This window comes from Chenopodium quinoa, unplaced genomic scaffold (genome assembly GCF_001683475.1).
Source record: "Chenopodium quinoa cultivar QQ74 unplaced genomic scaffold, ASM168347v1, whole genome shotgun sequence".
In the NCBI taxonomy this organism is placed as follows: Eukaryota; Viridiplantae; Streptophyta; class Magnoliopsida; order Caryophyllales; family Amaranthaceae; genus Chenopodium; species Chenopodium quinoa.
Window position 1 is genome coordinate 2,034,839 of NW_018744718.1, and position 16,515 is coordinate 2,051,353.

Genomic DNA, 16,515 nt, shown 5'->3' on the forward strand with positions numbered 1-16,515 from the left:
GAAGGAAGACAAACCTTGTCGTTAAGGGTTAACCATGCCCCAATTTCTCTAATTTTTCTAGGGTTTTTCGTTTGATTTTGCCGCAGGAAAGGTGGAAGAGGATGAAGAAGATAGGGGACAACAAGTTAATAGGTAATGTCAAGCATTCAAGCATGGAGCCATGACGATTGGTTGTTTTGTATTGGTGATTTTGATTTTTAATTTTTTTAGATTCGGAGTTGCAAAATTCCAGTTAGTGTACTATTGTTAGAGTTTTTTCTGGCCCTTGTAAAAAAAACCAGTCAAGTTTTTCGTTCAATTGAAGAACAAAATTTTACATGAATTGAAGAAGAAACCAGTCAAATTGAAGAAGACGCTTACGTGTCGCTGAATATTAAGGGTAATTTACGTCGTTTCGCGCCTAAAAGAAGACGCTTACGTCGTTTTTCTTGGTTTTTTTACAACCCTTTTAATGGATATAACAATTTCAAGATAAAAATTGTTGAAAAGTTACATAACCCTTATTAACGAAATTCTTTTAAAAAGGGGTTATAAATAAATTTGGTAATGGGATTTAGCAAAATAAAAAGGGGATGTAATAGTAATTTAAAATCTTAGATGGGAAAAATAAATTTAAAAACACAAAAAACAAATTTAATTAAGATTTTTAAAGAGTTTGTCAACAAAAATAAGAATTTTTGGGCTAAATGTCGCCGGAGTTTATTGTTTTTACCAAATTGTTGCATATAGTTAGCTTCTTTTTTTTTACCAAATTGTCGCCGAAATAAGTTTTTTTACTAATTTTTCACAAAGGACCTTTTTTATTTACCAATCTGGTCAATTAGCCAATATATACCCATAATGCCACAATTATATTCTCGTACTTCACAGACTCACAGTACTCCACTTATTATACGCATAATGTTAAAATTTAGTCAAAGTCCATCGAATTCAAAATAAGACCATAACTCTTAAAATAAAAAAAGGAATAAAAAATCAGGAAAAACTTCCGCCTTATCACCTGGTGATTAAATCTAACCCTCCCGCGTCCCGCCTTTCTCAAAATTTCGAAACTTCCCCAAAAATATGGTGTCACTCTGCTAGGGTTTACCTGAAGAGAGAGAAAGTGACAGTTCGTCGATTTCATCCCCAAATTCTCCAGAATTCAACTTCAATCACCCTAAATTCGAACCCAATTCAACGCAGATTAAGCGCGCAAATCATGGGAGTAAGTAGTGAAACTGAGGGTTTCGAATTAGTCGACCCACTCGTCGACAAATCCAGTTTATCTCTCTTCCCTCGCAGCTTCAATTCTTCTTCATTATCATCTTCTGCCACTATTTCAAACCCTAATTTCTCCATTTCCGACGCTTTGGACGCTCATCTTAAAGCTAGAGTAAGCTACTCAATTCAATGTCTTCAATTTGATAATTTATTGTCATTGGGTTTGGATCTGAATGCCAACTTGCCAATTGTAATTCTAATTTTGTGATTATCAATAGTTTTGAATGGTTAATGATTGTGATTTTTTTTTTTTTGTTTGGGAAATTTGGTTTTTAGGGTTTGATTTGGCTGCATTTTTGGTTTCATAGAATTGGAGGGAATTATAATTAAAAGAAGCTTGATGGGTTCGAAATGCCTGAAATTAGTTGGATTGTTTGAATTTTCTTGTAATAATGTTGTTTTTTGTGCTCAGAGATGAACATTTATGGGTTGTTTGAGAATCATTTTAGTTATTACAGATTTTCTCTTATGGAAGTTTAAAAAGTTGGATGAGGATTATTCTTACTTGAATATAGATTAATGTATATAAATTGGGAGGTTTTGTGGACTTGAGTAGTATTGGATTCTGCTTTTGAGTTTTCAAGCGCAACTTATGAACTATGGTATGGCACGATAAGCTGGGAACTGGGTGCATTAAAAGAAATGTTTCCGACAATAAAATCAATTGAACAGTTAGTTTATTGAGTTGGCATGGCACTTTTGTTAGGTTTCTGACTGGATATGTTACGGCGTTGTTTGGATTAGATTAGATCTATTATCTTTCGACTTCAAAATGACCTATTTGTTTCATTGTAAGGCCATCATATTGAAAGATTTGAAACTTTATTGCTTATCGCAGTGACCTTGCATGGGTTGAAATTTTGTGCTGTTGCAAAAATTTCAGTATCAATGGTCTGGACAGTGAAAGTCATGAAAATTTAAAAATGACTGCCAGTCTTTAGAAAAACAAGGAACTAGAGTACTTGACAATGTCGTCAAATAGTTTTTCCCTCGTTTCCTGCTCTGCTCTGTCTCTCTCTTTTACTTATCTTATTTTAAATTATATAGATATCATAATATCTCGCTTTTATGGTATGAAATTGTAAGATGAAGAGGTATAGTGCTCTTTATCTTCTGCTATTTCCAACTATTGACTTGGACAAATAAGATTATCTGCTGCCATAGAAGGGAATGGTATGCTTCAGCACATCTATATTGTAGATGTATGGACGTATTATGTTTAGAAGGGAAGGCTCTGGATTAACTGTTATGCACCCTCCAGATTGGATGGCGGGCTGACTTAAGAATCTGTATTCCTTATAATTTTATTATCACTGATGAGTAGTTTGGTACAAGCTGAAAAAGTTATTATATTGATGTTGCTTTGCTTTCAGGTATTAAGTAGTCCTGACAAGCTGTTAAAGCAAACAAAGACCATACTAGAAGAAATTGTTCTCACAGAAAAACAAAAAGTTCCTCGAGAGAGAAGACTTGCTCTAGGACTTAAGCGGGCCAAGTTTTCTGCAAAACCTATTCCAAGGTGATGAATTAAATGCATTTAACTTCCTTTTAGGCAGCTGTGATCCCCTCCCTCCCCCCTCTATTGCCTCAAGATAATTCATGCCTGTAACAGTGGCGGACCCAGCCTTGGTTCCTGCTGGGTCACGTGACCCAGAGGATTTTTTTTTTTTTTTTTTTTTTTTTTTTTTTTTTTTTTTTTTTTCTCTTATGGGTGTCCTTTTCTTAAAAATTATTTTTTGATATAACCTAACAATGCAAACTTATAGCATAATGGTTGGAGTGGTTGAGACAAAGACCAATAAGCAAGTGCGCATGTCTTGAGTTCAAGCATTGCTGCTTGCATTTTTTTGTATTCCTTATATCTTTTTGTTTCCTTCTTTGTTTCTTTTTTTCCCCCCCTTCCTGTGGTTATGTGATTTATTGATTTTCATGTGATTATTGATTTTTTTTTTCCTTTTTTCATTTAATTCACTGTAGCAGCATTAGCTATTATTTGATTATCATGTGATTAATTTGATTATCCTTCAATGTTGTTTTGTTTTGTGTTATTAATACATTACATTAAGTGGTTTTTCTTTTAATTTGTGTTGTATATATTATGTTTGTATAATTAACTTGGATATTTGTATTTTTGTAAAATAAAATATTAACTTGGGTGTAGAATGGGCAAGTTGCAAAAAGATTGAATTAATCTATTTTTTGACAATATTGGATTGTTTAATTAAATTAAAATCGTGACTTAATTTTCATAAAAAATGTGTGATATAACAAGTTACTTTAGTCTCAACTCTCAATATGCATCCTCCTCCTCCACAAAATCATCCTCTATCACCAAATCCATCCACCTCGTGAACCGATAGGTATGCGGTCGATGGGTGATGATCGAGAGGTGACAGTGACCCAACACCCTAAAAAATCATGGATTTGCCACTGGCCTGTAATGCAATTATAAGTTGTACTGTGGGATGTACTCTTGTTAATATTGTCTTTTGTACTGCAGTCAGCCTGCTGCGACTTTGGATTTTAGCATAGACGTAGATAAACTGAGTGATCCAGGGGAATATTTCGCAGCGTTTGAAAGGATGGAAAGTAAGCTGCTGTTTTCAATTGACATTAATTTAAGTTCTCAATTGCATAAGATTTTCAGTTCATAGTGCATTCTATTGCTGAATGAATTATAGATGCCAAAAAGGAAGTGCAAAGACTAAATGGCGAGCCACTCTTGGACTTGGATCAAAATCGTATATCTTCGGCTTCTAGTCGTCGCCGGCCTGGCCTTTTGGGGTTAGAACTTCTGTTCTTTTCTTGTATGTGCTTATGTGAACTTATGTATCAATGCAATATGGGATGCATGAATGCAACTATATTTGTCTGTTACAGGAGGTCAGCCACCTATGCAAATCGTTTTCGCTCTTCAATTTCAGTTGCTGAGGTTGATGAGACCCTTTTGCCTGCTCAAGAAACATTTGATAATGATATACGAAGCCCTGCTCACAATGATGTCGTTCCAGATGCTAAAGTTATCAATAATTCACCAAGTGTGAGAGAGCCTGGTGGGTGTTGTTAAGTTGTTATGAAACTGTTAATGCTGCTTTGAGATTTATGATTATTTCATTGTTATTTCTAACTAGGATGATGAATAATCTCTTGTCATTTCTACAGAATCCAAGTCTACGACAATTAGCAAAGTCAGTAAGCTTGATGAGCTATTGTCTTCTAATTATGAAGGATTATATAAGGATGAAGTAGAGAATGTTCTCCGAGACAAATTGCAGATAAAAGATGTAGATATTGGTAAAGCTTTCTTTCCCGACTGGCGTGTTCAGCTGCGTGAATCTTTGGCATCAAGCTCAGCTTTGCAAAAGAAGGATGATATAGTAGCTCATCTATCTGGTAAGAGTAAAGCTGCCAGAATTGGTGACCAAGTATCTCCTGCAAAATCCAGAAGTCCATTGGCATCTATCTCATTGTTGAACAGACACATTGCTAGACGTAGTCCATCAATGGACCAATTTTCACCCCTTCATATTGATTTATCACCAACTGAGGCTACAGATCGTACTAGTGAACCAGATATCAGGGTCAATCAGGCTGGCCAATCTGATGAGGTTGATGCGAGGGAGATCTCGCATGAATTTAGGAGGTCTACAGCTCATGAAGAAGAAAACAATGCAGTTTCTGGTGATGGTACTTTTGTCTCTGTAGCAAAGGACGTAGATCCCATTAGCGAACCTAAAGAAAAAGAGGATGTTGTTGGGCAATGTGATCCAATTAGTAATAGGACTGATTCATGTGAATCTGGAAGGTCTCCAGTGCATGTAGAAAAAAACATAGCGGGTTCTGATGAGGATAGACCTGCATTGACGTCTAATGATGTAGGTCCAACTAGTGAGCCCGAAAGACACGAGGATGAGGTTAGTCTCACTTTGGAGCTTGATGATTTGTTTGATAAGGTCTTTTAAGCTCATATAAGTTAGAAATTTGATTTGGAACACTTTATTAACAAGCAGGTGGATGCAACCCTGTTATCTGTACGACAACTCAACTTCGAGGGCCTTGATGAGGAGAAATCTAGCTCTTATGGAGGTAACTAAATATTGGAATCATGTAATGCATGATGCATGTATTCATTAGCTTTTGTTTGTATAGCATAAGTTTTTATTTGTGTCTTTGTGTGCACTGGATAACATTCGGAGTGCAATGCGGAGTATGTATTTCATCCTTTCATGTGATTGGTTGTCTAATTGTGCACTGAATGACTTTGAAAGGGCAAATCGGGAAGGTGAAGGATGTGTTTCATACTTTTCTGGGATGGAGGGAGTAAATTGCATGGATTGATTCCTCTTTATATATGTTTATGAAAAGATGCTATTTGCAAAATGCTGACAAGTATCTAGCCAGCTTGAGACTTGTAGCTTCATTCTCTTACCTTGAAGTCTGAACTGATGTACTTTCCACTAATGAGGCTTGTGATCTGATATCAGTGTATAGCAGTAGTGATCTGATGTCAGAGTGCTTTGGTGCCAATAGTTACTGATCTTGACTGAGATCTGATTCCCAACAGTCAGAATGTATGCTTGAATCTTGCAAAAATGCTAGCTCTTTTCTGTTCAAGGTGGTTTTGTATTCATATTGGAACAAGTCTCGTTGCCTTTTTTATTTTTATATGAGGTCTCTTCCCTTAATTGGGAATAATTTGAGGAAGTTGGTGTTTATTGGTTTAGAAATTGCTTGAATCTTGAAAGACCTTTAAATGCATTGGACTTGAATGAATATTTGAAAGAGTTAAAACTATATAATGCCTACAAAGACAACTTGTGTAGTACTTGTGCAGATCAGTCAGACTTTCATCCTTAGTGACATTCCTCAACAACTTGTTTTTGTGATGCCCTTGATAAATGATGTCCATTGCAAAGGTTTATTCATTTATTACGAAGTACTATTTTGTCATTGAAAAATGTCATTGTTATATTAGAATAGTGATGTACTAATGAAGATTCCATTCATTATCTTTACATGCTTTCCGGGTTTATAGTGTAAAATTGCTTACATTTTTGTCATTTTTTATTTATTTATTTATTAATTTTTTTTGGCCTTCTTCCTCCATGTATTGTGCTGCTCTATGGTGAACATGCTTAGAAAAGTTTGTTTCAGATTCTGGGTCATAACTTTAGGCTTTCACATTTTCTTTCTTATTTTCTGATGAGCAAACTAAATTGTGGCAGTTGAAAAAGGTGGGACTGGCGAACCATTAAATACAGAGAACATTGCTGTGGAAGAGCCTACTGAGGTAGCTGTTACTTTTACTTTTTATTTATTAATTTATTTTAATTGTGAGCTAGCATGTAAAAAGTACAAACTAGAAGGGCTATTTAGAATTCTGAATTTTAGCTCCATGTACATGAATCATAATATAGTAGAGGGTGCAAGCCACTCATGACTGATAATTAAACCCTTGCAGCTCAACAATTCATTATAATAGAATCTCTAACACCGATCACTGCTAACTTGCACTGGCAGTATTAGCAGCTTTTACCGATGGAAATGGCAGTGTACATGGCCTCTTGCCAAATCCTTACTGAATATACTGAATCATTGAACACAGATCAGTACTGGACTACTGGCCTGATAGATGCTTCGAACAATGACCCCTCATCCCTCTTTAGTTTTCCATTCCTTTTTTTCTTAAAAATAAAAATGCGGACAACCAGTTCATCAAACTGTTAAATAGCTATTTGCTTTCTATTGTGAAATACTGAAATATTTGTTAGTATTGATGAGGAGTCTTCATTAGCTCTTCCACATGTATGACAGGTAATATTTTGTGTTTCTGTTGTTTGCTGCATTTCTTTGTTTGTTGGTGGTGGTCTATCAAATAATAAAACACCCAAAGTACCTAAATCAGCTGGATCACCTCTTATCCATTGCTGTTCTGTTGTAAGGAAATGTACTTTACCTATTGAATTGCAGGCTTCTGCCAGATCCTGGAGGTCATTTTTGCTTCTAATTATTTTTTTCTTCATTTGACTCTCTACTGGGGGTCTTCAATGTGTGATTATGTGCCTACTGGCCTGTCCCGTTAATGGCAGTTATATAATACTTCTGCTCATTGAGGCTTTTTTCAGCTTTTGATTGTGAGTTTGTAGACTTTGGACCATATTGCTCTATTGGTTTCCTAATTTATCTTCTTTTGTATAACAGGAAACTGTGAGATCTTCCAAGAAGAGATTAAAGGAGAAGGAGATATCAGAGGTACCATCTGAAGCAGTTGTTGCTGAGGGAACAGCGGAGAAAGGACAGCAAGCAAAAACAAAATCAACTCAATCGGAGGCGTCTATTTCTGGAGAAGCTAGTAATAAAAGAAGAAAAGTGGAAGGTGCTCGCCCAGGAATCAGAAAAGAGACCAAGGAGCTTCGTAGAACCAGCTTATACTGTATGTACTTGTGCCTCATCAATAACTGTTTGTTGCTATTGAATTTGTTGAATTGTCATTCGCATTGATTTTTATGTCTCATTTGTGTTTATTCTCTTTGCAGATGCTGGTACGAAGTTGGAGGCTGGAGTTAGGCGTAGTACAAGGATAAGAATGAGACCATTAGAGTACTGGAGAGGTGAACGGTTTTTGTATGGACGTGTTCATGAGAGTAAGTTTCTGTTTTCACCAAATGATAAATCAAGTTCATCAAAATGGCATATTTTCTTGCTTCGAATAGTTCTATCGTAAGTTAGGGTTGAAACTCATCGACATAGAAATGTTAAAACGAGTTTTTGAAATTTTACAGTTTTTTTTTTTTTTTTTTCTCTCACCAAGTGAAGATCCAGAATCCTATGCTGACTGCTGAGCTTTGTATCTCATTTATGATGTCAACTTTATAAGTATTGTTATATAGCCTGATTGTTCACGTTTGATCAGAGTTCCTGTCTGGTCTCAGTCCTATTTTTGCAGATACATTCTAATTATATTCACACATTATAGACATTCGTCTATAAAAATCTTGTCTAATTCCCGAACTGGTTTTCAGGTCTAGTGACTGTGATCGGAGTGAAGTACGCCTCTCCATCAAAGGATGCAGAAGGACCTGAAGTCAAGGTGAAGTCTTTTGTTTCCGATGAATTCAAAGATCTGGTTGAGCTGGCCTCCTTACACTGAAGTAGCCAGAAAATGCTGGAGTTGTATTATTTGTAATGTAATTTACGAACTTTAGTTTATTTTATCTCCAATGAAGATGACAGTTAGCTTTCATTGACTCTCTTTAATGTTCGCAACTCGTAATTAAGATGGCTGATACTTTGTGGAGTTAACTGTAACCTAGAGAAAATCGCAGGAAGAAAGTATGAAATTTAGCGTGGTAAGTGAATGTCGTGAGGAAACGGGTGTAATTTACTTAAATGAAACAATTGGTAAGTTAATAATATAGATAAAAATGAATCAAACAAGGTGAAAGTATAAAAAAATTCTCGCATCCTCCAGAGGCATTAACTATTTTTCCTCACTTGTCCATATTGTGAAGTTTTCTTTTTTGTTTTCAATCTTATCATGAATAAGTTATCTATTGATCAAAATATACTTTCTTTGCTTGTCTAATCTATCAAGGTAAGCCGAAATTATGTTATAGCGCATGTTTATACCAGTATATGATTTCAACTTTTATAATTGATTGATAAGGGCTTGTTCAATTCACCTTATTTTCACTCATTTCAGCTCAAAAAAGTTCAGATAAGTTCCGTTTAGGAATAATAAGTTTAGATAAGTTTGAATAAGAAAAAATAAGTTCGGATAAGGGTTAATGGGTTATCCAAGTTCAAATTACAACTAAAAATAAGTTTTAATAACATTAGAGATTTGGATGAGTGAAAATCAAGTGAATTAAACACCCAAAGTTTGCAGTTGTATCAATTATTAATCTATTATAGTGATTGTAATATCCATTAGTATTTCTCGTTAATAAATACTTCATCTGTTTTTTTTATAGTTGCATTACTTCTCTTTTTATGCTTGCCGATGTATGATTTTAATTGTTAATACCTTTAATTATCAATATAAACATTTGATATTAAAATTAATATGAATTAAGACGAATCTAATAAGATCTCACATGACTATTTTAACATAACTTTAAATCATCAAAGTGAAACACATGAATGTGTATACGTTAAACTGTTGCAACTATAAAAAAATCAGAGGAAATATATGCCTATATTCTTTCTTCGCAAGTCCATTTCATTAAAGTAAAGCCTAAATTGTGTTATAATGCATACTTTTCATATGATTTTAACTTTCATTATTTTATTGTTAAGTCTGCAATTGTATTGAACATTGATGTAGGGTTTGAATGTGAGATTATGATTAATTAATAGAATTGTGGATTTGATAGTATAAAAGTTATGAAAAAGGGGAAGAAGTCCCAATACATACACGTATGTGGTTTTATGGAGTACAAAACCACGCTATTCAATATTTACGAATCATGTTAACTTTAATTAGATCCACTTGTTTAGTCTAACACTTGGTTATTTTTTTCTGCTTATATATGTATAAGATCCAATAAGCAGATAATACCAATCAAATTTTTTATTTTCAAAAATAAGGTATTGGTTTTCTTAGTAAGATTTGAACCCCAAATCTTGTAGGTTCGAATTCAACTAAGTGAGGATATTTGTGGATTTGAGGTTTGATCAGGGTCTAAAAAAGAAAAAAAAAAGTGTATAATATCAGTATGTTTTATCAATTGATAGTTTGACATCAATTACATAATATAAGGGTTACTTTTTTTTTTTTTAAAAAAAAAAACCCGAGTTGTTTTTTTTATTTTTTTATCATGCAATCTCAGAGTTTTTTTAATACATACAAATAACTGAATAAGTGAGAAAAGTCGATGATCTTACATAGTCAATTAGTCACCTATACGTCTCTAGTAATATAAACCAATAATTGAAGAGTTTGATGTTCATCCATAATACTTAACGGCACTTACTTTGCTTGGTACTATATACTTCGTATGTTCTTTTACTTATCAATCAAAATTAAAAAAAAAATATAAAAAATTATATAGTACAGTAATTGGTTTTTTTATTTTATTTTTTATTTTATTAATTTTTTTTATTTATAAAGACTACAAAAATAATTTTGACAAAATCCAAATGAAATCTTTTGGGTCCACTTGGTAAGAGAAATTAATTTAATATGGTAAAAGCTTTCCAAATAAGGAAATAAAGTAAGTATTTAAAGGTCGAAAAAGAAAAGTGAAACAAGTATTTAAAAACGGAGGAGGTATAAAACAACCAATATGTAGTAAACAAGTATACATCAAAACAATAGACTTTAACATTGAAATATAGGATTGGAACAACTCATTGCAAACAAAGGGAAAAATGTCATTTACCACCTTTGTTCACAAAATTTTAACTCAATTATTACATGTGATCAAAATAACACAGCTTTAAGAAAAAAAAAAAAAAAAGTAGTAGCATGTAAATCTAGTTATATGGAATGCTTAATAAGGAATCCAACCCAAACGAGCTGTAAAAAATATATACTAGTGTGTGTATTAATAAAATGGTGTCCTAGTCTTAGTATCCTAGTTTCGTACATCAACTTCCTTGCTACTACTCCGTACACGTATTTCAGAAGATTTGTCCTAGAAATTATTTTCTTCGTTGTTTCATAATGATAGTCTCATATGAAATCAATCATATAAAATAAGAAAAGAAAATATTTGAAATGTAACATTAAAGTACAGAATAATTAATAATTAGTTTACTTTATTTAAGATTATGATTTTTTATTTTTATTATTTTATTTTTATTATTTTTATTTTTGGGGGGAAAGCATAAGTCATAATGCATAATTCAAGGTAGAGATTTCCTTACTTAAAGTCATGCAATCAATCCACAACTAATTAATTCTAAAAAAAAAATAAGTTAAAAATGGAACATATTCATTATGAGTAGATCTTTTTAAAATGCTCAAAATAGTATATGGGACTAAATATTATAGAACGGAGGGAGTATAATTTTCTTTCACTTGTTCCCTAAAGTTTGATCTTCGTAAATATATTGACAGAAAAATCTTCTATTAGTAACTATTGTTAAATCATCTTTAATGTCATTGAAAGTTTTAAACGTTATCATAAATAATTGAAACTTTTAAAAAAACCCCTTGAAAAATCTTTGTTGACAAACAATTTTTTCTTGAATAATTGTCACTAATAGTTGTTCAAAAACCATATATCATGTGTATTGAAAATAGATTATTAAGCAAAATTGAGCTATGTTATGATCTATGCATGAGAAGAAACTAAGAATAATCAATTTCGATATAATACTTTTCCCTCTTCAATGGTTGAAGTTTTTTAAAATAGAGTAACAAGTGTATACTAGTATGTAGTAAGTTAGCTTTTGATGGCGAGAGCCAAAGACCTCGTTAAATTAGCTTTTATGGCAAAAAATTAATCTAAACTCGGTGGATATTAACTATCTTAGTTGGTTATAATGTTAAGGTTTAGTGGTGATCAAATACCGTAGATTTTATCATTTGTTATTCGATGTTATGTTAAATTAGCTAATATGTTTAGGGTTTCTAACAAAGTGACACTTGATTTTTAGTTTATTAGTGAGTGGGAGATTTCTTTTCATTATTAAGGATATAAATACCATCGATTTTGTTTAGTTATCAATAAAAGCTAAGATCTTGAGGTATCCTGTAATCTTGTTTTTTTTTTCAAGTGTTTATACAAGTGTTGAGACTTGAAGTGATACACCAGACATGGGATCGAATCACGAGTCACGATTATTGACCACATTGTCTCTTAGAGCAACTTTAATGGCAAGCTAATTTGACAATTAGCTTGCCATGCCACATAAGCTTTTAATCTAATTATTAATTTAGCTATTTTTTGCTTCAATGACTAGCTATTAGCTTAGTAATAATCGTTGGATAGAAAATACATGGAAATAGCTTAATTGGTGTAATGAACATTTTATTTTGGCAAGTTTAATTCCCAAGCTAATAGCTATTGAGTTTTCTAGCTCCAATGGTAAAGCTAGTAGCTAGGGAATTATTGAAATTACAATCACCTCCCTAGCTACAACCATTGAAGTTGCTCTTATTGATAGTCCCTTATGACTAATTTTAAGCACTAAAATAATACTCTAGTTTCATTTGCTTTTTTCAAGTACCATTAATGTTATTCTTTATATTAAAATTCTCTCCAATTTGCAACAATATTTGTGCAAATTTAATTTGTCCATGTAAATTTTGTTTTTTTTTCATGTACTTTTATGACTTTTATTTATTTCTCACTTTACTTTTTTGCATACGCAATATAAATTTACTTTTTCAATGTCCTTTTACTATATTTATTTATTTATTAATTTCCGTGAAAATTGCCCATAAGAGACAACTCTATCCCTTTTTTTTTTCAAGGGATGGAGGAAGTAATTTGTTCGGCACAAAAAAATTGACAAGGTTTTTTATTTGGCCCACCAAGCCATGGGTCAATTATTGGCCCTTGAGCCTTTACAATTAAGATAATTGCCAAATTACCGTGCTAACAACGCAATAATAGGAACATTAAAAATAGAAATAGGATATGATTATTTGAATTATTTTATGGGTAATGTTATACGTAGCCCTAAGGGCTATATATAAGCATTAAATATACTATTGGAAATCGTATAAAATTAAGAATTCATAACAAAAACACGCATAAATCAGTGTTATTAGTGTTTATATTTTGATGATTTCTTAACTTTTTACGATTTTCAAGTATAAATTTAATGCTTATATGTAGCTCTAAGGGTTATATATAACATTTTCCTTTTTATTACGGAGTATTTATTTAGGAGGAAAAGAAGAATATTTGATTTATTTATTTATTTATTTATTTTTTTTTACAAAGGTTTAAACAAACTACATATTAATAGAAAAGCAAATTGAAAGTTGCGCTGCTTCTGCTGCTATTTGGTGAGCTCGGTGAACCTGCCTTCTATCCGCCTTATGAATGTTGCAGTGTCTGAAAGAAGCCCCAAGCAATTTGATTTTGCGAATGATCCAGAGTAAATTAATGTCACCCTGTCCATCACCTCTAAGGAGAGTAACAAGATTATAAGAATCAGTGAAAATGGCGAGTGACTGAATATCCGCGCCTGAAGCCCACCGAAGTCCATACAAACAAGCTAAAGCCTCCGAATGTAATGCCGAAGTACATAGCCCAAAATTACTGCTGATGTGGATTTAAACCCCTTAACTTAATAAAGAATCTAAAATCACACAAGTAACACAAGCCCTTCGAATTTCCTAAGAAAATCGAACAACTTAAGAATAACGAACCGGATATGACTTTGAAAACGACCACTCCTGGAACGAATTCAACGCCTCTCAAATTACCTAGACCACTCCTGGAACTAAGTACTTTGATGAACAAAACTTAGACTACTCCTAGAACTAAGAATTGAACGTTCTAATTATCAAAACAACTCCTTGAATTGAAAACTAGCAAAAGAATTTGTAAGCAATTAAGCAAAACAAACAATAAACTTGTATTGAATTTTCTGGTTTTGGTTGTGTATACAAAGCCACGAAAAATCCCTTATTTATAGACTAAACTAACTATTCCTAAGTCTATTCGAACTAGGAAAAAAACCCTAGCCTTGATCCCCAAGTATCCTAGATAGAATAGGAAAACCAATTCTAATGGAACTAGGAAACTAGTAATAAGACTAGTTCTAATTAAACTAAAACTTCTTAAAACAATTCCTAATTGACTTAGAAATTATTTTAAACTAAAATAACAGAAATTAAGAAGATTCCTAATTGCTTAAACCAAGAAAAACCCTTTCAAGTGAAAGGTAAAAACTTGCAAGCAAAAACTCTAGAAAAAACTAAGTTAGGAAAATCTTTCTTTTCGTACTGCCGCCGAACCACCACCTCACGCGCCGCCATCATCGACACGCGCCCCACCGCCGTGTAGCTGGACTCAGGCCGGAGCTAGGGAGCCGGCGCGTGGCACCCAGATCGGCGCGTCGCCGCCGCTGCCGTCGTCGGAACCCAACTGGACCTTGACTTCTTCTTCAATGGCTGCGCATGTTAACCATTCTTGATTCTTTACTCCAAGCTCGAACCCTATTGGCCTTAAAACCAATATGATTGGCTCTTCAAAAGAATTTCCCTCTTGATCCACATCATTCTCCCCCTCTTCAAAAGAATTTGTCCTCAAATTCGCATCATCCATGTAAGGAGAACAATTCCATGAAACCATCCAAATTCGACGAATACAAGCCAAAAGAACTATTACCTCAACGCTAGCAATTTTAAGCAATGTAACAACATCACCACGAGCAAGGCAATATTTTAGAAACAACCAATTCTCAATTTGGTCCTTGGTCTTCGAAGTTGACCATAAGAACACTTTAGGCTTCATGATATTTTTCTCATGTATGACTAACAATTTCTTCTCTTTATGCATGCCTAATGAATCCACCACTTCTAAAGAAACCATTAAATTATTATCTTGATTCACGAATGGCTCCTCAATAGTATCAAAAACCTTTTCCGACACCACCATTGGTAGATCATTATGAATAATCTGATCTTGAACAACGTCACACACAATTGGAACATCAATTGTTTCACTCACCTTTTCTTCGAGCTCTTTAGCACCTACATGTTCCTCTTCCTTATCCTTTTGACAATCTTCCTCCATCTCTTTAACTTTAACGCGGCATGGAATAATAGTTAAAGGAATAAGTTTGAACCTCTTGTTTCCCACCTTGACCGAATATGTGTTGGCCACACCATCATGTTTAACATGTCGATCAAATTGCCATGGTCTTCCTAAAAGAACGTGACAAGCACTCATAGGAATCACATCGCACCATAATTCTTCCTTGTAATTGCCAATGGAAAAATTCACCAAAGCTTGTTGTTCTACATGAAAACCCATAGAATTATCTAGCCAACCCAACTTATATGGTTTTTCATGATCTCTTGTAGGAAGTTGGAGTTTAGTAACCATCTCTGTAGACGCTACATTGGTACACGAACCACTATCAATGATCACCCTACAAGTTCTATCAACAACTTTGCATCGAGTATGAAACAAACTATCTTGTTGACCTTGAAAAATAATTTCTTCATGTAAATTCAGTCGCTCCATAAGCATATGTTTGTTACCAAAGCCAAAATCTACGTTATCATCTTCATGTTTTTTCTTCTTTTTATGACCTTGAAGTAACTTTGCAAATTCATCCATAGATTTGCTCAAAGCTTCCTCCATAATTATAAGACAAAAACAGACTTAAAAGACCCCAAAACACACAGGAATAACCCTCAAAAATCGCAACACAACTTGGAAGAAAATCGCACACAAAGAGCAGTAAGTATTAAATCGGACCAAAACTGACACAGTTGCGGAAAACAGTCCAGTTTAATAGCACACGAACTCGAAAAATTCCGAAATTTCACAGGCAGAAAGTAGACAAAATTTCACCCAAAATCAAAAAAAGAATCACCTGAAAAGACCTTGTAACGAAGGAGAACGAGCCTTCTGAAGTTGACAGAAAAACTGGTTATCCGAGAACAAGTGCGATTTGATGAACGAATTGTTGAACGATCAAAACCCCTGAAATCTGATACCAATTTGATGTGGTATCACACAAGCTCTGATACCAATTTGATGTGGATTTAAACCCCTTAACTTAATAAAGAATCTAAAATCACACAAGTAACACAAGCCCTTCGAATTTCCTAAGAAAATCGAACAACTTAAGAATAACGAACCGGATATGACTTTGAAAACGACCACTCCTGGAACGAATTCAACGCCTCTCAAATTACCTAGACCACTCCTGGAACTAAGTACTTTGATGAACAAAACTTAGACTACTCCTAGAACTAAGAATTGAACGTTCTAATTATCAAAACAACTCCTTGAATTGAAAACTAGCAAAAGAATTTGTAAGCAATTAAGCAAAACAAACAATAAACTTGTATTGAATTTTCTGGTTTTGGTTGTGTATACAAAGCCACGAAAAATCCCTTATTTATAGACTAAACTAACTATTCCTAAGTCTATTCGAACTAGGAAAAAAACCCTAGCCTTGATCCCCAAGTATCCTAGATAGAATAGGAAAACCAATTCTAATGGAACTAGGAAACTAGTAATAAGACTAGTTCTAATTAAACTAAAACTTCTTAAAACAATTCCTAATTGACTTAGAAATTATTTTAAACTAAAATAACAGAAATTAAGA

General features: G+C 33.5%; 1 protein-coding gene across 1 annotated transcript; it reads left to right on the forward strand.

Moving 5' to 3' along the window:
* Positions 1-622: 622 nt before the first annotated feature.
* LOC110703327 (centromere protein C-like) lies at positions 623-8,616 on the forward strand. Its single transcript, XM_021881113.1, has 11 exons — positions 623-1,375; positions 2,637-2,782; positions 3,764-3,852; positions 3,945-4,047; positions 4,144-4,316; positions 4,426-5,177; positions 5,274-5,349; positions 6,489-6,553; positions 7,465-7,696; positions 7,800-7,907; positions 8,286-8,616. Exons 1-11 carry the CDS (start codon positions 1,202-1,204, stop codon positions 8,411-8,413), a joined length of 2,046 nt encoding a protein of 681 aa, XP_021736805.1. The 5' UTR covers positions 623-1,201; the 3' UTR covers positions 8,414-8,616.
* Positions 8,617-16,515: the final 7,899 nt, after the last annotated feature.

What these genes read in the sequence shown, in the direction of transcription:
- LOC110703327 (XM_021881113.1), top strand. Translation starts at nt 1,202, where the DNA reads ATGGGAGTAAGTAGTGAAACTGAGGGTTTCGAATTAGTCGACCCACTC. An exon ending in ACGCTCATCTTAAAGCTAGA is followed by an intron (nt 1,376 to 2,636) that starts GTAAGCTACTCA and finishes CTTTGCTTTCAG; the next exon opens with GTATTAAGTAGTCCTGACAA. An exon ending in ACCAAGTGTGAGAGAGCCTG is followed by an intron (nt 4,317 to 4,425) that starts GTGGGTGTTGTT and finishes TCATTTCTACAG; the next exon opens with AATCCAAGTCTACGACAATT.